The sequence below is a fragment of the Cetorhinus maximus genome, chromosome 19 (genome assembly GCF_964194155.1).
Source record: "Cetorhinus maximus chromosome 19, sCetMax3.hap1.1, whole genome shotgun sequence".
Lineage (NCBI taxonomy): Eukaryota > Metazoa > Chordata > Chondrichthyes > Lamniformes > Cetorhinidae > Cetorhinus > Cetorhinus maximus.
The window spans coordinates 5341915-5365351 of NC_135897.1; the positions used below are offsets into that span (position 1 = coordinate 5341915).

Here is a 23437-nt window from a genome sequence, read left to right on the forward strand (position 1 = left end):
CCGTATTACGAAACTGTTTATGTAGGGACTCACAGATTGAAAGGTTGCTCCAGTCTGTCAAATATAGTTTATGGGACGATAATAACCCTTCAAAATACTTGTGTTGTAGAGACTGGTAGTTTGAGTTCTAAGATACGCTGGTGCACCATTGGGGAGCCTGAAAAGAGGAAGTGCGACACATGGACAGCAGTAAACTGTGTCGAGGGCTTCAATGCTGAGGACTGCATCAAACAAATCACGGTAAGTGACAGTAATGTTTTACAAAGCATTTTTTCATGTTCATCAGGTTAAGATTAGCAATGGAACAGTTTTCTTTTACCCTAGGGTCAAGTACAACAGGGAATCATTACAGAGTAAAGCTCCATCTAAGTACTCCAGGCCAGAAACAGGTTAGATACAGAGTGTATTCTTTCTACACTGAGGCACTGGGAAAGGTGTAAGAAAATGTCTACTAGAGTTATACCAGAACAGATAGATTATACTTATTAAGAAATATTGAATTGACTGTAATTCTTTCTCTACAAAAGAGAAGACTGGGGTGAGGGGCCTTTAAGGTTATCCAAGAGTTTGCAAGGGTAGGATGTAGTGAAGATGTTTCCACTTGTGGGTAAAACCAGAACTAGGGACCATAATTATAAGATAGCTACTAAGAGGCAATTCACAAAAAAACTTCTTTATCCAGAGTGTGCTTAGAATGTGGAGCCTGCCACCACAAACAGTAGTTGAGGCAACTGGCATAGATGCATTAAAAGGGAAGCTAAATAAACACATGAGGGAGAAAGAAATAAATAGATATGTTGAAAGGGCTGCACAATTAAAGCAGTGTGAGAGGAGCACCGAGGGATTATAAACACCAGCTAGATCTGTTGTGTTTCTGTGCTGAAAATATAATCTAATACACTGCCTCATAAAACATTCCCAGGTCAAGAACAGGATGGATTAGATACAGAGTAAAGCTTCCTCTACCCAGTTCCATCGAACATTCCCAGAGTGGGTACAGCATAGGTTCGATAATAAGTTAAATTCTCTCTACATTTAAGAATAGAAAGAGTTGCATATAGAGTGCTTTTCATGACCGCCTGTAACATAAGAAAGTCACCTACCATGTATGAAACCACATTTCCCCCATATATAAAACCCCACTTCCCTATTTATAAAAAAAGCCTATTCCAGCTTCTTAAATGTAAAACCCACCTCTCCCATACAGAAAAACCTAGCCTTTCTGTATGTGAAAAACCACTTCCCCATATATAAAACACTAACTCCTGTCAATGACTGGAAAGGCATCAGGAAGGGTTGGGTATGAGCACTCAGCCTAAAAGCATCTCTCACTTTCTGCTACTGACACTGCCTCTGCGCATGTGCGGGAAGCGCTCCCCCTAGTATTATAGCACAAGTAAACACAGCTAAAGGAAAATTCTACAGAATATGGATACATTTGAGATTCTTCTGATGGTCCACATCATTTCAACAATTTCCAGTTTCCTGGCCCCAACCGCTTCCTCTTCACTATGGATGTCCAATTCCTCCACACCTCCATCCTACACCAGGATGGTCTGAGGGCTCTCCGCTTCTTCCTTGAACGGAGGGCCAAACAATCCCCATCCCCATCCTCCACTTGGCTGAACTTGTTCTGTCCTTGAAGAATTTCTCCTTTAACTTGTCTCACTTCCTCCAAATAAAAGATGTGGCTATGGGTACCTACATGGTACCTAGCAGTGTGAACTAAGCTCCAGGAGGCAGGCAGCACCTCAGTAACCATGAAGAGGGAACTAGTGTCCAAGGGAGCACTGTCACACCAGATGAGCTCAAACAGCACCAGCCCAAAGACTTGCACACTGGTGGGTACATGTGCAGAATTAGATTTGGGAGCACTAGGTGAGGAGTATAGCATTAGTATGCAGGAGGATGTGGCAGAGACAGAAGCTTAAGAAAGGTGAGGACAGTTGTAGTGATGCTCCACAAGACAATGAGACAGTGCCTCAGGTTGGGATTTTCCAGTCCCGCTTGTCTTGGGACTGGAAATTCCCGCCTGAAGTTAATGGACTTCTGGCTGGTCTGTCAAATTTTCCATCTGCCCACGATGATACCCGCCACAGTCAGGGACAGAAAATCCTGGCCTCAGTTTGAGGCTCAGTATTTGGTTCGGCAGCAAAAGATATATGGCAAGTTCCCTGAGGTAATGCAGACTCATGTTCTGTAAATGGAGGAGACTATGGCAGTGATGAGCTTGACCATAACTTGAGCTCTCAAGTGCATGCGCTGCACACATGAGAGATTAGTCAATGTCATGGAGAGCCACATGTGGCAGCACCTGGAGTACATGCATGAGCTGCAAGAAGTCCTGCACAGGGTGCATGGCTCTGTAGCTGGAGTCAGCGTGGAATTAAGGACCCTGAACAAGACAATCTGGCAGATGGCTCAACGGTGGCTGGAGGGTATGCCAGCTATGTCCCAGCAGCATCCCAGCAGCATATCCCTTCAAGCCAGCAGGAGAGCAAACCGGGGGCTGATAAATCTACAGAGGCGGGTCAGGCTTCCCTGCACTGAGGGAATCCTGACGTTTGCTCGGCCCATCAATAGTGGGCCGTGTTTCCTACCACCGCACATCGGGAACCTCATTGTAATACATCTGCATATTATTATAAGCCAAGCTCACCGGAATCAAACCCCTCACGCTGGATCATCCGAGCATGTTGGCATGATTGCACGCTGGCATGTTTATCAACTGAACATAAGGGACATGTACCTGGCGAGCTGCACTTCGCTCGAGACTTTTGGGCTTGTTTGCCTACCTTGCTTCAGGCAGCACTCGCGGTAAAACTTTTTTTCCCATCCACTACTGCACTTGGTGCAAATCTGGGATGATTCCGCCTAAAGTCTCCTCCTGCACTGGCTCTTCCTATCTCCAGGTAGGGAACCTATTCCTGTATATATATAGTGCACGGGATATCCCTGGTCCTTCTCCTCCTCCTTTGTACTGGCCGAAGGAGCTATGCCTGCTGTCTCGGGCTGTCTCAGGCCCCTATCCCATGCCACATGAGGTTGCTGCTACTCCTGTTGGACGCGAGTCACTTCCAGGTGTACTGGAGCTGCACCCATGTCCACTGGAAGACTTATCCTTGAATGGAAGATTGTTGGTGGCAAATTGGTAGCCAGCTTCTGAGTGCTTGAGGACCTGTCGCCTTCCTCCTCCCTCACTTCCCGGTCAGATTGAAGAACTTCCCTAACACTTTCTCAGTTGAAGTATTGGAAAAATACCTTTACTTGTAGCAAGTAGAAAATGTTCCTGCACTGGTGGAGGGTCATTTGCTGTGTTCGTGACCTGAAAAACCTGATGCGGTTCACACACTCTTCTGCAACCCACACGCTTTGATGAAAATGGTGATGGCTCTGAAAATCGCATTTCATAAATTGGTGATCCTGACGCACTTGCAGGGGCATTGGGTAGCAACCCGCCATATTTCCTGCACCGGACAAAGAATCCGATGGGAAATTAATAATTATGGCTCCCCCACCTCCATTTTTGGCTGCCTGATGTGGGTTTGGTGAGCATCAGGTCAGCAAAGTCCAGATGTGTATCTCTATGACTCCAATGCAGAGACAGACCATATGTCTGTGCTTCCTGGTGCAAACAGAGACCGTGTATCTGTGCTATCCCAATGCAGAGAGAGATTGTGTATCTGTGCTATCCCAATGCAGGGAGGGATTGTGTATCTGTGCTATCCCAATGCAGGGAGAGATTGTGTATCTGTGCTATCCCAATGCAGGGAGAGATCGTGTATCTGTGCTATCCCAATGCAGGGAGAGATCGTGTATCTGTGCTATCCCAATGCAGGGCGAGATTGTGTATCTGTGCTATCCCAATGCAGAGAAAGATCATGTATCTGTGCTATCCCAATGCAGGGAGAGATCATGTATCTGTGCTATCCCAATGCAGGGAGAGATTGTGTATCTGTGCTATCCCAATGCAGGGAGAAATTGTGTATCTGTGCTATCCCAATGCAGGGAGAGATCATGTATCTGTGCTATCCCAATGCAGGGAGAGATCATGTATCTGTGCTATCCCAATGCAGGGAGAGATTGTGTATCTGTGCTATCCCAATGCAGGGAGAGATCATGTATCTGTGCTATCCCAATGCAGGGAGAGATTGTGTATCTGTGCTATCCCAATGCAGGGAGAGATCATGTATCTGTGCTATCCCAATGCAGGGAGGGATTGTGTATCTGTGCTATCCCAATGCAGAGAGAGATCATGTATCTGTGCTATCCCAATGCAGGGAGAGATTGTGTATCTGTGCTATCCCAATGCAGGGAGAGATCATGTATCTGTGCTATCCCAATGCAGGGAGAGATGGTGTATCTGTGCTATCCCAATGCAGGGAGAGATCATGTATCTGTGCTATCCCAATGCAGGGAGGGATTGTGTATCTGTGCTATCCCAATGCAGAGAGAGATCATGTATCTGTGCTATCCCAATGCAGAGAGAGATCATGTATCTGTGCTATCCCAATGCAGGGAGAGATCATGTATCTGTGCTATCCCAATGCAGGGAGAGATCATGTATCTGTGCTATCCCAATGCAGGGAGAGATTGTGTATCTGTGCTATCCCAATGCAGGGAGAGATCATGTATCTGTGCTATCCCAATGCAGGGAGAGATTGTGTATCTGTGCTATCCCAATGCAGGGAGAGATTGTGTATCTGTGCTATCCCAATGCAGGGAGAGATTGTGTATCTGTGCTATCCCAATGCAGGGAGAGATCATGTATCTGTGCTATCCCAATGCAGGGAGAGATCATGCATCTGTGCTATCCCAATGCAGGGAGAGATTGTGTATCTGTGCTATCCCAATGCAGGGAGAGATTGTGTATCTGTGCTATCCCAATGCAGGGAGGGATTGTGTATCTGTGCTATCCCAATGCAGAGAGAGATCGTGTATCTGTGCTATCCCAATGCAGAGAGAGATCATGTATCTGTGCTATCCCAATGCAGGGAGAGATCATGTATCTGTGCTATCCCAATGCAGGGAGAGATTGTGTATCTGTGCTATCCCAATGCAGGGAGAGATCATGTATCTGTGCTATCCCAATGCAGGGAGAGATTGTGTATCTGTGCTATCCCAATGCAGGGAGAGATTGTGTATCTGTGCTATCCCAATGCAGGGAGAGATTGTGTATCTGTGCTATCCCAATGCAGGGAGAGATTGTGTATCTGTGCTATCCCAATGCAGGGAGAGATCGTGTATCTGTGCTATCCCAATGCAGGGAGAGATCATGTATCTGTGCTATCCCAATGCAGGGAGAGATTGTGTATCTGTGCTATCCCAATGCAGGGAGAGATCATGTATCTGTGCTATCCCAATGCAGGGAGAGATCATGTATCTGTGCTATCCCAATGCAGGGAGAGATCATGTATCTGTGCTATCCCAATGCAGGGAGAGATTGTGTATCTGTGCTATCCCAATGCAGGGAGAGATTGTGTATCTGTGCTATCCCAATGCAGGGAGAGATTGTGTATCTGTGCTATCCCAATGCAGGGAGAGATTGTGTATCTGTGCTATCCCAATGCAGGGAGAGATTGTGTATCTGTGCTATCCCAATGCAGAGAGAGATCGTGTATCTGTGCTATCCCAATGCAGGGAGTGATCTTGTATCTGTGCTACCCCAATGAAGACACAGATTTGTGTATCTGTGCTATCCCAATTCAGAGAGAAATGTACCTGTACTATCTCAATCCAATGGGAGACCACAGACTGAATTTTACGTTTGGTGGGTGTGTGCGATTGGCGGGCCTGGGAGCGGTTGGAAAATGGATCATCGACCGCGATCAGCCCCTGACCGCAATTTCACGCGGACTGGCCAATTAACGGCCAGCCAGCGTGGAACACGAGCTGAAAAGCTCAATGCTGCCAGGCTGGGGGCGGGAAGACGGTGTGCGATGATGCCACTGGGGACATGGGTGAGCGCTGCGAGAGAGCTCCCTGAAGGCAGACAGCTGCTTCAAGGAGCTGTAAACCTGAAACTCATGAAATAAGTTTTTAAAAAGCTGCAAAAAAATGTCCATGCTTCACAGTCACCTGAAAATATAGATGATCAAAATGCTGTCCACAGATTTTTATTTTAATTTTATTTCATTATGGAAATCTTGTCCCACTCTTGGATGACATTTGATGATAAATGTAAAGGCCACTTGGCCGATTCACCTGTCTGCCAAATGTAAGGTTGGACGGGCCACAAAAATCAGAGACAGTTGCGCTGTTAATTGGCTTAATTGCCCTCTTAATTGTCAGCGGGCACACTTCTAATATTTGTGCGCGCCCACTGAGCGAAATATCGGACGAGTGCGCACCCAACATCTTCTAGCGCGATTTTACACCAAATCAGGTTGGGCGTGCGCCCGCCCGTGAGACATAAGATTCAGCCCCCGTGTGTCTGTGCTATCCCAGTGCAGAGAGAGACCATGAATTTGTGCTATCCCAGTGCAGAGACAGGCTGTGTGTCTGTGCTATCCCAGTGCAGAGACAGACTGTGTGTCTGTGCTATCCCAGTGCAGAGACAGACTGTGTGTCTGTGCTATCCCAGTGCAGAGACAGACTGTGTGTCTGTGCTATCCCAGTGCAGAGACAGGCTGTGTGTCTGTGCTATCCCAGTGCAGAGACAGACTGTGTGTCTGTGCTATCCCAGTGCAGAGACAGACTGTGTGTCTGTGCTATCCCAGTGCAGAGACAGGCTGTGTGTCTGTGCTATCCCAGTGCAGAGACAGACTGTGTATCTGTGCTATCCCAGTGCAGAGACAGACTGTGTATCTGTGCTAGCCCAGTGCAGAGACAGACTGTGTATCTGTGCTATCCCAGTGCAGAGACAGACTGTGTGTCTGTGCTATCCCAGTGCAGAGACAGACTGTGTGTCTGTGCTATCCCAGTGCAGAGACAGACTGTGTGTCTGTGCTATCCCAGTGCAGAGACAGACTGTGTGTCTGTGCTATCCCAGTGCAGAGACAGACTGTGTGTCTGTGCTATCCCAGTGCAGAGACAGACTGTGTGTCTGTGCTATCCCAGCGCAGAGACAGACTGTGTGTCTGTGCTATCCCAGTGCAGAGACAGACTGTGTGTCTGTGCTATCCCAGTGCAGAGACAGACTGTGTATCTGTGCTATCCCAGTGCAGAGACAGGCTGTGTGTCTGTGCTATCCCAGTGCAGAGACAGACTGTGTGTCTGTGCTATGCCAGTGCAGAGACAGACTGTGTATCTGTGCTATCCCAGTGCAGAGACAGACTGTGTCTGTGCTATCCCAGTGCAGAGACAGACTGTGTGTCTGTGCTATCCCAGTGCAGAGACAGACTGTGTGTCTGTGCTATCCCAGTGCAGAGACAGACTGTGTGTCTGTGCTATCCCAGTGCAGAGACAGACTGTGTGTCTGTGCTATCCCAGTGCAGAGACAGACTGTGTGTCTGTGCTATCCCAGTGCAGAGACAGACTGTGTGTCTGTGCTATCCCAGTGCAGAGACAGACTGTGTGTCTGTGCTATCCCAGTGCAGAGACAGACTGTGTGTCTGTGCTATCCCAGTGCAGAGACAGACTGTGTGTCTGTGCTATCCCAGTGCAGAGACAGACTGTGTGTCTGTGCTATCCCAGTGCAGAGACAGACTGTGTGTCTGTGCTATCCCAGTGCAGAGACAGACTGTGTGTCTGTGCTATCCCAGTGCAGAGACAGACTGTGTATCTGTGCTAGCCCAGTGCAGAGACAGACTGTGTATCTGTGCTATCCCAGTGCAGAGACAGACTGTGTGTCTGTGCTATCCCAGTGCAGAGACAGACTGTGTGTCTGTGCTATCCCAGTGCAGAGACAGACTGTGTGTCTGTGCTATCCCAGTGCAGAGACAGACTGTGTGTCTGTGCTATCCCAGTGCAGAGACAGACCGTGTGTCTGTGCTATCCCAGTGCAGAGACAGACCGTGTGTCTGTGCTATCCCAGTGCAGAGACAGGCTGTGTATCTCTGCCGTCCCAGTGCAGAGAGAGACCGTTTTTCTGTACTATCTCAATGCAGAGGGGGAATATTTGTCCGTGCTATCGCAGTGCAGGGTGAGACCGTGTACCTGTACTATCCCAGCACAGCGAGAGAGAGAGAATGCAGGTGATTCTGTGATGCACATGGCAGAGGCAGAACGTTTGATCTTCATCACTCACCAGATGAGAACAGTGTGTGGAAGGGATTGAAATCATCCAAGTCTATTTACTGATCCGAGATTGAGCCATTCTCACCGTTAGCATTTTCTCTTCACCAAGCTGACAGTGGCCCATTGTGACACAAGCCCTTCATAGCTTGTAATGCACTTTCTGACATCTTGAGGCCATGAAAGGCACTATTTGGCTTCAAATCTTTCTTCTTTTTATTTGGCCATCTCCATGATTGACTACCCTCTGTTTCTTTTACAATCAGTTGTCTATCCAATTCATTAACCAGACACGTTATTAGTGCTTTTCTACTTTATGGAACAACCTCTTATATAACACTGCATAGGAAGCCTTGCTGAAGTCTAGATAAAAGATAACTACAGTTTCTTTTATCCGCAAATCTGTTATCTCTTCAAAGAATTTAGTGGGGTTTGCCAAACATGAGAAGTCATCCCTTAAGGCCTTGCTAACTTTCCCAGATTGCATCAGACTCTTCTAGGTGTTTTGTAATTCCCTTCTTCAGGATAGCCTTTAAAACCTATGCATGGTGGATGTCAGGCCCACAGGAAATTTCAAGTAAATCGTTTAGTCTTTTTAAACATAAGTGTTATATTTCCCTCTCTCTAATCCTTTGAAACAAATTCAAATTGAATCATTTCTTAAAGGTCCCCATCAGAATTTGACCAATTTCCTCAGCTGTTCCCTTAAGTGATCCTTGAATGTTTCTGTTGCTTCTTTATTAGCAATACCGCTACTAGAAGTTCTTCCTTGTTCCCCGGAAACTTCTCGGAGTGTGTCAGTGACTTCCTTCATGAACAGTGAAGCTGTTCAGGTTATCTGTAATTCAGTTTCACTTTCAACTTCCCCATTTCTGTATTTCCTCACTACACATTGATTGTAGATGTATTTAAAGAAAGTTTTACATTGTTTTTATGTTTACTGCATTCTTAACCTCACTGTCTATATTTGTCTGTTCAACCAGCTTTTTAAACAGTTTTTTGCCATATTCTTATATTCCCAAGCATTCGCCACTGAACCTGAAGATCTAATTTGAGAAATACCCTCTATTTTCATTCCTTACATTATTTCCCTTAAAGACTTCCTCTTATTCAGATTGCTTCCTACCTTTTAGTTCTATAATTTTCACATTGTGCATTTAAAATTGTCCCATTTCTCTCCAACTTTGGTCTTCCAACAATCTATTCCAGTCCAGCTCCTTTAACTGTTTCCTCACTCCTTCAAAATTAACAACCCCTATCGTGCTTCCTTATTCCCAGTGAGTCTGACACTAAATTCAATTATATTATGCTCACGGTTTCCAAGATGGCTTCTATTCTAAACTGGTTCAATAATTCCTCACACAAGCATCCTGTAAAAATAAATGGTACGCTCAAAACTGAGCTTCTGTGGAGGGTTCTGAATGCTCTCAATGGCTGGTAAGAAAAAGTAAGAGAGCTCTTGCCAATCTTAGACAAGTTGTGATCTTGGTTACATCTAGAGCATTAATGGAGGTGAGAGAGAGAGAGAGAGCCCTCAGAGACTATTTCTGCTGACTACCCACACCAAATGCTTGCTTCATGTACCGGATGCAAGTATGAAGGGAAATCTGTGGGTTTGTGCTCTGGGAGGAAAGGAGTCAGACAGACAAAGAGAGAGAGAGAGAGAGAGACAGAAACACACACTAAATAAATTCTCTGCTTGCAGTCTGGTGTTGCTGATGCAGTAAGCCTTGATGGTGGGCAAGTATATGTTGGAGGAAAATGTGGCCTCGTCCCAGTCATGGCAGAATATTATAACAAAAGTAAGTGTTCGACACAAACTTTAAATTGTTACCTTCATTGCATGAATCTTGGGCTTGAATGACATGTGGCCTTGTGTGGAGATAAGGACACTACGACCTTGGTTCCCCATCTCAAACAGTCCAGCAGAAGTTTATTCCCTTTGTGCATATGTTATTTTGAAAAGTAGAAACTTGTACCGTGGGCGATTGTTGATTTAGACAGACGTAACCTGTGACAGGCTCTTCTGATATCACTGTACTGTAAGCCAGGACTTAATCTTCAAAACATCTGGTTGAGTTTTCCTCATCCTAGACAATTTCTCTCTCTCATTGTATTTTTCATGTCATGCTTGGAACTATAAAGTTTGTATAAGTTTTTAAAATATAATTTGTGAAACTCTGCAAAGTTAGTGAATCATAGACTTCTACAGCCCATTTAGAGCATTTTTATGAGATAGTTCGGATGGTTTTACAGAGCTTCAGGAGCACCACGTAACAAAAAACTCCTTTTGAAACATAAAAGCATCATTCATACTATAGTGCAAAGGGTTTATCCAAAAATTGAGAGGGTATTGAAATATTAAGGAATTGGACAAGTCTGCCACAGTAAACTGTATGCCCTTGGCCCATTATTCATTCCTTGTGTGTGGAGGTGAAGCTCCATGATTTAGTCTATGTCCCTGCAGTGTGATTGGGATAAGGGATACATGACTTGGTGTGTGTGTTGAGGGTTGGTGTCTTTATTTTTATGTACATAGTACGAGTAGAACTGGAGAAGATTCTTTTCAGACACGCAAGCTTATAAGCATTGCAGGCTATTCACTTGTGATTGTTTTTGTTTTAAATTTACTCCTTCCTTTCTCTCTGCAGATGATCTTACTCCATGCACAAAAAGTAACATAATACGTAAGTGTTAAAATATTTATTACCTAGACAAATCTCTCTGAATGTATGCAGTCATTAGTAATGACCTCAACATATGTTCAGGAAGAAAGACTATCAAACCATTACCTGCAAGTGAACTGTACATACAGTGAACAGTAAGGCTGCTTTTCTTGGAAAAGTATCATGTTTAATGGTTACTGGAACAGGCAGGTGAGGCTTTTGTTAAACATCAAAGGCAATGGATGGCTCCTCCCATATTGAAGGAGTAATTCATGTCAGGAGTGTGATGGAATACTCTCCACTTGCCTGGATGAGTGCAGCTCCAGCAACTTTCAAGAGCTTGACATTATCCAGGACAAAGCAGCCACATTGAACGGCACCCTATCGACCACCTTAAAATTTGCTCCTTCCACTACCAGCCCATAGTGGCAGCATGTGTACCATCCACAAGATGCCCTGAGCATGGCTCCTTTGACAGCACCTTTCAAAACTGTGACCTCTACCGCGTAGAAAAACAAAGGCAGTGGACGTATGGGAACACCAACACTTGCAAGTTCCCAATTAAGCCACACACCTCCCTGATTTGGAAATATATCGCTGTTCCTTCGCTGTCACTGAGTCAAAATCCAGGAGCTCCCCCTCCAACAGCACTGTGGGTGCATCTACACCATATGGATTGCAGCGGTTCAAGAAGGCAGCTCACCACCACCTTCTCAAGGGCAATTAAGGATGGGCAATAAATGGGCATTTTCAGGACATCCCATGAAAGAATAAAATAACAAGTATAGACTGAGATGGATAATTTTCTCACTTCCTGGCAATATCCCAGTAGAACTTGGGCAGCTAGTGGGTTGGGGACAGATACCATCATGTCTGGGCTGTATTTACACCCTCTAATTTCCAGCTGGATGTAATGGGTGTTCTTCAGTAAGTCTGTACATAGATGAGATGACATGTTTTAATACCCATGTGATTGAAATATCTGAAACAACATGTATTCTGTCACAGCAATGCCAGATACAAGGGATATTTGATCATTCCCGGGTTCCAGAATTGCTCCGGGGAGGCAAAGTGGGGACAGGAGAACGTCACAATTCTAAAGGGTCAAAAAGACTGTGCAATCAGTTGCAGCAATTCTGAAAATACAATTTTGTTTTGAAAAGGTTTTACCAACAGCACATAAACTGCTGGTTGTGTCATGTAATCCAAACCCTGTCCACCCTCACGGACAGACTAGCTAGTTCCCCACTCCTGCAATCTACTGTTCTCTGTTTCTCCAGGTGGTGCTGTCTGAATCAGAGGCACCCAAATTAATTTAGGGGCCCCAAAGCCAGAGGGCATCTTTATGGTAGGAAGAAAGCCATGGAAATTATGGCCTCCAGTTCTGCAATAGCAGTACAGCCAGTGCCTGAGTACTGCACCAGAGGGTCAAACTACATTATGTGATCAATAATTGGAGTTTGAACCTAAACCTTTTGGCTCAGAGGACAATTGCCCTGCTGGGACTTGCCATTACTGGAACAATAGAACATAGAAACTTAGAGCACTGAGCCTATCAGATCTCTGACAGCTCAATATTGGAGTTATCTAAAACTAAATCATTGACCTGTTCATTTCCCACTGTCCTTAATCCTGGCCTGGTTCAAATAATTATCATCCTTTCCATTGCAATTGTTAAATTGTTTGTATTCCTCTTATAGCCTCTTACTATGCCGTGGCGGTTGTAAAGAATTCACAACTGAACTGGGAGTCGCTAAGAGGGAAGAAATCCTGTCACACAGGTGTTGGGCGGACTGCTGGCTGGAACGTTCCCATGGGGCGCCTGATTAAAAACAATAAAATCAGAGCTTGTGATGTTTATAACTGTAAGCATGATTCCACATTTCTCTCCCCTTGTGCAATATTTAATTGCCCAAGCTAATGTTTCTCCTGTTAAACTGCTCAAAGGAAACATGAAAAATAAATGTTCTCTCCATGTGAGTGTCTGTCTCCTGCTCTCCACTTTTCCAGCTTCCTTACGCTGTCTTTCTGTTTCTCATACGTTTTCCTCTTTGTGTGCTTCTCGCACACTTTCTTTCTTAGTATTCACTGCATATTGTCTCTGATTCTTTTTCACTCTCCTTTTGGAAACTTGCCTTTTTATCATCTTCCCTCTCCTCTATCCTTGCTACTATCTGCATCTCATAAATGCTCCCTTATTGAATCTGTATCTTCTACAATTCGAAAACCTTAAGGTGAAAGTCAAAATGTACCAGGTAGGCCAGAACTGGATTAGGACAAGGCTGTCCTTGCTACATTTGTTTATTACTATGAGAAACTAGGGGTCGAGGGTCTGGGCTGGGAAGGAGTATATTTCCCATCTGGGAACTGTAGCTTAGAGACAAACTGTCAGCTGGAACCTCAAGCTGAAGTATCATGGGATTTAAGGGAGGGACAACTCATGAGTGGTGAAAAACCAAAGATCCAAAAGTGTAAGGATTACAGAGAGTGGAGCTTTTATAATGCTGACCTTTGTGTTTGGGGAACAAAGATGTATTCTAAGTGTCCAAGCTGGAGGCACAGTGCTGCTGTAGATCTAGAATGGGAGGGTTTAAGAGGGTTCACAGGTTTACTTAATGTTGGGACCAGCAGGATTCCCGAGTCAAAATCCTTCTGCTTCACTGCTTCAATCCTCAGTGCAACAAGAGCAACACTTATGCCAAAGCCAAACTTGATTCAACCTGTCCAGGCACTCAAAATATACCCTCTTGCCTGCAGAAGCTTCTGGCAGTGCTTCTGACCTGGAGAGCACAGCTGGGGGAAGAAGGGGCCTGGAACTATGGAATGAGGGTCACTTCCCCAGAAGGGGAGAACAGGGCTGGAGGACTCAGAAGGGTGCTGGCACAGAGGCTAGGAGGAGTTTCTAGTAGGGAGCAAGGTGGGTTAAATGCCCTGGGTAGACAATTGATGGAGGAGGGAGTTACTAGGAACTAACATAATGATCAGCACAGAGGCATGTGCTTAGTTGTAAATTATTTTATTGACCATGAAAATTAATGTTTTCTTTTTTGAACAAAGCGACCTATTTCGGTGAAAGTTGTGCTCCTGGGGCAGATAAGAATCTCTACCCCAAACTGTGCTCCCTGTGTATCGGTACCAGAAAAAGCCTGCATATAGAAAACAAATGTGATGCCAACAACAACGAACGGTACTTCGGCTACAGCGGTGCCTTCAGGTATAACACGGAATCCTTATCTGGCTTAAATCCAGCTGTGAGATATTCATGATAAAATGTCACTGTGTTGACATGAAATTCCTCCCTTAGTTGCTTAAATCATTCCATTGTTATACCAGAAAGCCAAAACAATAAAGTTTTGATCCATTTATTTTTGTAGAAGTGCCATTGCCACCTGTTATTTCAATCTTTCCATCTCACCCTCTCTTGTTCTCCCTATCTCACACCTTTCATATCTCCTCATCCTCATCCTCTCAAGTTCACCCTGTCTCAGTCTTACGTGCAAGAGTGTTGAACATTCATATTCAAAGTGACAAATTTCAAGTTATTTTGTTTCCCCCTTTTCCAAACTCATTCCACAATTTTTCCTCAGCTTTGCCTTGTCTTTGGCCCAAATAACCTTATACCTTCCTCTATTGTACATGTTATTTGGTATTGTATGAACGTTGGCTGTATTTTTATTTAAGTCAAAGCTGATTGACCTGATCAGTAAAACTGTCAGGAAGCCAGAAAGGCCTTCAAAGGCAAGTTTAAAAAGTACCCTCCTTGCTGGGGCCAGGCCAGCTTCCGGCAGTGCTCCTGACCTGGAGAGCACAACTGGAGGAAGAAGGGGCCTGGAACTATGGAATGAGGGTCACTTCCCCAGAAGGGGAAAACAGGGCTGGAGGACTCTGAAGGGTGCTGGCACAGAAGCTAGGAGAAGTTTCTAATGGGGAGCAGGGTGGGTTAAATGCCCTGGGTAGATAATTGATGGAGGCCTTAAAAGGCTACACCTCTGCTCCCAAGGGCATTCCCTCCATTCCCAAAGACCTATGCAACAATCGTCCTCCTGAGCCACTTTGATGTCAGCTGTCATTTCTTGGGACCAATGCCCAGTCCTCATTCTCCTTCCTGGGGCAACATCTGGCTGAACTTCTGACCGGCAGCATTCAAATCAGACGACTGCTCCCGTTGGGAGTTTAATGGCCCTCCCATGTCAGGAAAGGTGATACTGGGGAAGACAAAATTTCAGCCAGATTTGCAACTCCTGATCAGCAACCCTGCTGCAAAACGCAAGAGTGGTTGGGGCTGAAGATAAAGTTGGAATCAGCTGTGACAAACTACATGGTTAAATAGTCTCCTGACACTCAATGTCTTGACTCACGAATATGTGCAGCATAATTACGGATCGATACCCCATCGACAACGGTCAATGCCTTCGTTTGTGGGGGAGGGGAGAAAATTGGAGAAGGAGGGAAATATTGAATGCAGTTATTTTTGTAATGTACTTCCTGAATTAACTGCTTAAATCTCCTTCAGATGCCTGGTGGAAGCGGGTGATGTGGCTTTTGTTAAGCATACCACTGTGCTCGAGAACACTGATGGTATGTGTAACTTTCTCAATTAATTTGAATTGTAATCATTTCTCAATTTTTATTTTGTTGCTTTTTCTGCTTGCTCAGCACCTAGCTTCAAATCTACAGCTGTATGACTTCTAAATTTCCAGACCCTTACCTTTGCCACCCTCAGCACCATGGCATTCCCATAGTATTATCTTAGAGGAAAAACAGAATTAAAGCAACTGAAACAGGCTGCACAATCATCCAGTAGCACTGAAATGCTAAAATCTATAGATCTCATTATTCCTACCCAAACCTCACTCAGGAGCAATACACAAGGAGGGTCTGCCTCCTGAGGGACTCCATCACCATTCTGCATTGTTTGCTGCCACTTGACTGGCAGATGACTCCCAACACATCCACTGCACTGTTAATGGCTGTAAGTGTAACCACTGTAATGTTTCAGACTCATTCTAAGTGACTTCAAGGCATATTTCTCAGTTGGCTGCTCACAGGTACATCAATATGTTGATATTATGTTTGAGTAAGCAAGCCAGTTCATCAACTTCTCCATCATTGCCTAGCATCACTGTGAGAGGGTCATCCAGGTTTTATCCAGTGGATGGACTCCCCAAGGTTCAAGATGCTATAGATGGGCTCCTTATGGCCATACAAGTTTCCTTCATCAATCTTAAATGCTTAAATCAATAAGAAAGATTACCATCCTCTTAAAAGCCAGTTCATCAGTGGCCATCAACATTGCACTGTACACTATGTGAATCTTTGTTTTGCTGGAATTTGCCATGAGTCGTTTATATTGAGTCAACCTATGGTACTACCATTCTTTCAAACCAAAAAAGTCATGACTGGTTGAATTCTGGGAGACAAATTTGTGGTGATACTGGAATCATTTTCATTCACAGGAAATGGACATCTTGATTGGAATAGGAATCTGCAGTCTTCTAATTATCGCCTCTTATGCAAGGATGGTACCACAGCTCCAGTCAACCAGTACCTTAGCTGCAATCTGGCTACTGTCCCAGCACATGCTGTTATGACACGACCAAATATGAAAGAGCAAGTTCTCAAACTGCTGAAAAGTGAACAGGTGAGTATTTTATTGTTTAGTTCTACGGCATGCAGAGGGGTCTGTCCGAGTTTCATTGGTGAGTTATGGCAAGTTAGAAACCATGAAAACACGAAACCACAGCTCATCCAAAATTCCAAGTCTACAATATAACTCTGCCACCATTATATTCTACAGAACCCCACAGTTGACCTACTTAGAGTTGGTAATTCAACCCGCTGTTTGCTATTAATTAAAATTTGAGTTCAGACTAATGGAGAGTGACCTCTTTGGAAAAAGAGGGTGGCGTCGCAGAGGCAGGTTGCTGACCCCTTACTCAGGTTTATGTGCTGCCAGTTGGCTCACTAAGTTAGCAACCAGTGCTACCTTCTTGAATAAGAACACCTGCCTTTTTGATGTGGGAGCTCTGGGCAGCTATTTTGTCTGTTTAACCAAACCCATCTGCTGAGAATGTTGAATGAAAATCCATTCTAATCCCAGAGTGTGAACTCTGTACTCTCTCAATGCCTCAATTTAATAATTCCTCCGACTGTTAACATATTCACAGTTTCAGGGCAGGAGCAAAGCTGGCACAGGGGTATTTGCCACCCTAGGTGAACCTTCAGCCTGGCGCTCTCCCCACCCCCCCCAATTAACTTTCGGAAATGAATTATTCATATTTAATTGTTATCCACGGCCTGCCCTCACTCTGGTCTCAGCCTCCCACTGTTCTGCAGTACCATGTTCCCTAGGCACTGCTCATTAGATTTGCATGCTCAACCCCTGCACCTCACACGAAATCTCAACACCCACGTCACTACAGGATCAACCAGAAGCTTTCTGATTAGTTGAAAATGCGGAACCGACATTTTTGATTAACCGGCATCACCCATTCCTCACCCTTGCTGAATAGACAAACAACTTTTAAACCATACGGCAAGGGGAGGCAATGGTGTAGTGGTATTGTTGCTGTACTAGTAATCTAGAGACTGAGGGTAATGGGGGTCCGGATTTGAATCCCGCCATGGTAGATGGTGGAATTTAAATTCAATAAAAATCCTGGAAGTAAAAGCCTAATGCTGACCATTGTTGATTGTTGTAGAAACCCATCTGGCTCACTAATGTCCTTTAGGCTTACCAGGCCAGAAATTATCAAATCACAAAACCACAGCTCATCCAACATCCCAAGTTAACATAATTGCCACCACTTTATCCCACAGCAATGTTACTGACTCTGAAATGGCCTATCAAACTGCTGCAAAGTCTCAAACCGCTACCACCCGGCATTGACCAAGGCACCGGAAATGACACACAAACTCAGCACTGTCAAGCCTGCAAAGTCCTCCTTATTAACACCTGGGGGCTAGTGCCAAAATTGGGAGAGGGAGAGCTGTCTCACAAACTAGTCAAGCAACAACCTGACATAGTCATCCTCATGGAATCGTACCTTACAAATAATGTCCCAGACACCACCATCACAGTCCCTGAGTATGTCCTGTCCCACCAGCAGAGGTATAATAGTGTCATACAGTCCTCAACATCGACTCTGGACCCCATAAAGTCTCATGGCATCAGGTCAAACATGGGCAAAGAAAACCTCCTGCTGATTGCAACGTACTGCCTCCCCTCAGCTGCTGAATCAGTGCTCCTCAATGTTGAACACCACTTTGAGGAAGTACTGAGGGTGACAAGGGTGCAGAAGGTACCCTGGGTGGGAAACTTCAATATCCATCCCAAAGAGTGGCTCGGTAGCATCACTGCTGGCAGAGCCCTAAAGGTCATAACTGCTAGACTGGGTCTGCTGGCGGTGATGGAGAAACATACTTGACCTCATGCTCACCAACCTGCCTGTTGCAGATGATTCTGTCCATGACAGTATCGGTAGGAGTGGTCACCCCACATGTAGAGACAAAGTCCCGTCTTCACATTGAGGATACCCTCCATTGTGTTGTACGGCACTACCACCGTGCTAAATGGGATAGATTTTGAACAGATCTTGCAACTCAAGACTGGGCATCCATGAGGCACTGTGGGCCATCAGCAGCAGCAGAATTGCACTCGAACACAATCTGTAACCTCATGGCCTAGTATATCCCCCACTCTACAATTACCATTAAGCTAGGGGATCAGCCTTGGTTCAGTGAGTAGTGCAGGAGGGCATCCCAGGAGCAGCACAAGACATACCTAAAAATAAGGTGTCAACCGGGTGAAGCTATAACACAGGACTGCTTATGTGCCAAGCAGCATAAGCAGCAAGTGATAGACAGAGCTAAGTGATCCCACAACCAACAGATCAGATCTAAGCTCTGCAGTCCTGCCACATCCAGTTATGAATGGTGATGGACAATTAAACAACTCAATGGAGGAGGAGGTTTCACAAATGTCCCCATCTTCAATAATGGGGGAGCCTTGCATATCAATGCAAAAGATAAGACAATCTTCAGCCAGAAGTGCTGAGTGGATGATCCACCTTGGTCTCCTCCGGAGGCCTTGAGCATCACAGATGCCAGTCTTCAGCCAATTCAATTCACCCCATGTGATATCAAGAAACGGCTGAAGGCACTGGATACTGCAAAGGCTATGGACCCTGACAATATTTCGGCAATAGTACTGAAAACTTTTGCTCCAGAACTTGCTGTGGCCCGAGCCAAGCTGTTCCAGAACAGCTACAACACTGGCATCTACCCGGCTATGTGGAAAATTGCCCAGGTATGTCCTGTACACAAAAAGAAGGACAAATCCAACCAGGTTAATTACCACCCCATCAGTCTACTCTTGATCATCAGTATAGTAATGGAAAGGGTCAACAACAGTGCTATCAAGCAGCACTTGCTTGGCAATAACCTGCTCAATGATGCCCAGTTTGGGTTCCGCTAGCGCCACTCAGCTCCTGACCTCATTACAGCCTTGATTCAAACATGGACAAAAGAGCTGAACCCCTGAGGTGAAGTGAGAGTGACTGCCCTTGACATCAAGGCTGCATTTAACCGAGTGTGGTATCAAGGAGCCCTAGCAAAACTGGAGTCAATGGGAATCAGGGGGAAAACTCCCTACTGGTTGGAGTCACAGCTAGCACAAAGAAAGGTGGCTGTGGCTGTTGGAGGTCAATCATCTCAACTCCAAGACATCAATGCAGGAGTTCCTCAGGGTAGTGTCCTAGGCCCAACCGTCTCCAGCTGCTTCATCAATGACCTTCCTTCCATCATAAGGTCAGAAGTGGGGATGTTCGCTGATGATTTCACAATATTCAGCACCATTCACAACTCCTCAGATGCTGAATCAGTCCATGTCCAAATTCAGAAAGACCTGGACAATATCCAGGCTTGGGCTGACAAGTGGCAGGTAACATTCGCAGCATTCAAGTGTCAGGCAATGACCATCTCCAACAAGAGTGAATCTAACCATCGCCCCATGACATTCAATGGCATTACCATCACTGAATTCCCCACTATCAACATCCTAGGGGTTCCCATTGACCAGAAACTGAACTGGACTAGCCATATTAATACTATGGCTACAAAAGCAGTTCAGAGGCTAGGAATCCTGAAATGAGTAACTCATCCTGTGACCCTTCAAACACCACCGCCTGGAAGTTCCCCTCCAAGTCACTCACCAGCCTGACTTGGAAATATATCGCCGTTCCTTCACTGTCGCTGGCTCAAAATCCTGGAACTCCCTCCCTAACAGCACTGTGGGTGTAACTACGCCACATGGACTGCAGCGGTTCAAGAAGACAGCTCACCACCACCTTCTCAAGGACAACTAGGGATGGGCATTAAATCCATTAACCTGGGATCCCATTTGCTGAACAGAATCCATCTGGTTCTTTCTTTGCGCCTGTAATGGCTTGATGGAGCGGACAGGTTTCAACAAGAAACAGACAAACTTTATTACAGAGAGCTTTTTAAGTGCTACATGCTCGATCAGGACTCTCGACAGGAAGCCCCACCCCTCCCGGATTGCCCACGCTTAGGCTCATTGGTTGGAGCCTCCCAGAACATCAAATGGCCCCTGATAGATAGCAAGAGAGGCTATACCTTCAGTTACTACAGCACTCTTCGTTTGCTGCTGCCATACTTAAGGAATGTTCTGCTTTAAGTTTACAATTCTGTTTTCCTCATGATCTGTCTTTGCAGACCTTATTGATTGCTTGACATTCCTTAGCTGATCTTGATAAATCTACCTAACTTATTCTTTTCCTAAATATTACATATTTTTGTATGCTTTTTCCTCCCTAATGCCTTTCACAACTTTCATTGTAAGCCAAACTTGTCTTGTGCTTTTATTCTGTCCTTGAGCCATTTTCAAGGAAAAAGTCCATTTGCAGCTTTAAAAATTACTCCGCTAAAACTGTTCTACTTTCTTTTTCCTACCTGTATCTCTCCCCATTTTACCATTCCCATGCATTTTCTCATACCCTTAAAATTAGCTTGTTAAAAACATCGCCTTTTAATTGAAACAAAAGCAAAATACTGAAGATGCTGGAAATCTGAAATAAAAATAGAAAATGCTGGAAATACTAGTGAAGGGTCATCAAAACTTGAAATGCTAACTCTACTCTCTACAGATGCTGTCCGGCCTGCTGAGTATTCCAGCATTTTCTGTTTTTACTATTGCTTTTTACTGGCTTCCTTTCAGTTTTCTACCCTTGTGGCTATCCTGACTGCAATAGCAAACTTTGCAAAATTACATTGCAACAGGCCTGACACAAAACTTTGACTGTTTAACTATATTTGCATATTGACTTTGTTTTAAAGGGACAGTCACTAAACCAGTATTTTTGTTACAGTCATGAATTTACCGCAAGTACGCTATGACACATGCAGCATCCACTATTCTGTATACCACTAATGAATTGTGTTACATGTAACTGTTTTATGCGACCTTGGATGTGGGTGATGCTGATAAGGCTTCATTTATTGTCAATCCTTAATTACCTTCAGAAGATGGTCATGTTCTTTGTTCCTAAGATATTTCAATTATAGACCATTGGAGTGTTTTTGCTGTCACCACAATGAGAAGTTTGCTTCTTATTGCAGCTGAAACACGGCCGTAAGGGAACTGAAGTAGCTACATTCAACCTGTTCAGCTCGGAACGTTTTTCGGGGAAGGACCTCCTTTTTAAGGACTCCACTCAGTGCCTCGTTGAAGTCCCTGTCACTGATTACAAAGGCTTCTTGAGTAGCAGTTACATTGCCGCAATGGAAGGGCTCTACTCCTGTAAAGTCCCTGGTAAATATCATTAGTGAATGATGGACTTCAATCAATGTGGTGTTTATTTAACAGTTTTGGAATTGTTGTGGTTATGTTTCAAACAGGGAATGTCCAGGTCCTGATTAAGTACTTATATTCTCCATTCTACAAGGGTGGTCATAGTACTTGGGTGGGCAGTTGGGTGATGGTGTTTTCTTGCTTTTCTGTGAAAGGAACAGATGACTGTGGGGCCAGTCATGGCCCCTGTGAATGCCCTGCCTGTTATTCAAAGAAGAATTGTTGAGAGTATTAGAGTTTGTGTGGAATGGGATTCATTCAATACATGATTTTCAGTGGCCTAACTCATTCTGGTGGGGTTTAAAGTGTCCACTCCTCCTGATTCCACTTCCTGGGATACAAGTTTCACTCTCAACATTTTTGGAACTTCACTGAATGCAGCCTTTTACATCCCTGTGGATTTGAGTAGCTGAGATCAGGGAATCAGTGCTTGGCAACCATCATACTGGCCATTGACGTGGGAATTCAGCTAGGCATTGCTGTATCCAGCTGAGACATCATTGATCTTGGTGACTTTACTGGAGACTTTGCTGCCACATTCCTGCTCTGCACTTGATGGTACCTTATGAAATGTGGAGCTTCCCATTACTTGTCCATAAATAGTTATAGTATTTCTAGTCATAATGCTTCTCTTGTCTACTTGCTAGCTACTTAACACTGTTGTTCTGGTTCCTCCTCCATCTTTTTTTCCTCCTTCTCCCCTTTTTCGTAATCATCTTCCCTTTTCTTCGAACTATCCATATTCACCTTCATCCCCACCATTCCCTTCTTTTTCTTAACACCCCAAACTCCACTGTCACCTGGTGTCACTGATTGTAATGCTATGTTCTTCATTAATACCTCAACCCCACTCTGACAATTTCTATGGCCTTTAATTCATTCTCCCCATACCTCAGGTTCTCTATCTCTCTTTTTGTCTTTTACTATCCCCTACCTTCTAACCCTCCCTCACTAAAGTTCTAACCTTGCTCTCCCACATGCTCTAACCTATTCTAACTTTCTCCTACCCTAGGCCTCTAACTTTCATCTGGCTTGTCCTTCTCCCCTCCCCCAGCCCCTGTACCTACATTCCTATTCCCCAGCCTCTAATCTGCTCCACGGCTCTAATTTTGCTCCTTTTTACCTCACTCGCCGACCTTTAACCATGGTCTATCTTTTGTCATTATTCCCTGTAATCCTCCTCCACATTCCGATGCAGTGTTTAACCCTGCTTTATCTTTCCGCTTGTTCCAGCTCCCCTATCTCCCTTTGACCTCTTTTAATGTGTATAGTCACAGCCCTGGTCCATTTATTCCCCGTCCTTCACTACTGTTTGACCTGCAGATTGAGCTTGGCTTTGACTGCCTGTATATAACATCTTGACAGGTAAAGTTAAAAACCCATTGCTGAATGAGATTTACAGAACAAACCATTACTGTCATATTCTAAGCACCTGTTCTTCTCTATTCCAGAGCTGCTGGAAGCTTGTTCCTTTGTTTCTTGCTGAACCCCAGAGTGGTGATCTGATGAGGATTCATGCACCAGATGATCCGGAATATTCCGTTCTCTCCATCTGACACCCATCTGATTATAACGATGGCCACACCATGCCTGCCTGAATTCTCCTTTTGCATTGATCAGTTTGCAAGGGATATGATGAGTGATTTATCTCGCCCCAGTAGAAGTAGAGGAGTTGGGACTTGATTGTATTTCTGTAATACAAAATAAAATCTTCCTTCTTCGGTGA

The 23437-nt window shown here is 44.8% G+C and overlaps 1 protein-coding gene across 1 annotated transcript in view; it reads left to right on the plus strand.

The window, feature by feature from the left end:
* The window catches only part of LOC144693610 (serotransferrin-1-like), a 53819-nt gene extending 30382 nt beyond the window's left edge, over positions 1 to 23437 (plus strand). The window contains exons 9-16 of the mRNA XM_078563422.1: positions 110 to 240; positions 9881 to 10004; positions 12542 to 12706; positions 13899 to 14055; positions 15355 to 15419; positions 16298 to 16482; positions 21480 to 21672; positions 23163 to 23437. Of these exons, the coding sequence (XP_078419548.1) occupies positions 110 to 240; positions 9881 to 10004; positions 12542 to 12706; positions 13899 to 14055; positions 15355 to 15419; positions 16298 to 16482; positions 21480 to 21672; positions 23163 to 23197 (1055 nt within the window). The 3' untranslated portion in view covers positions 23198 to 23437. The remainder of the gene's footprint in view (positions 1 to 109; positions 241 to 9880; positions 10005 to 12541; positions 12707 to 13898; positions 14056 to 15354; positions 15420 to 16297; positions 16483 to 21479; positions 21673 to 23162) is intronic.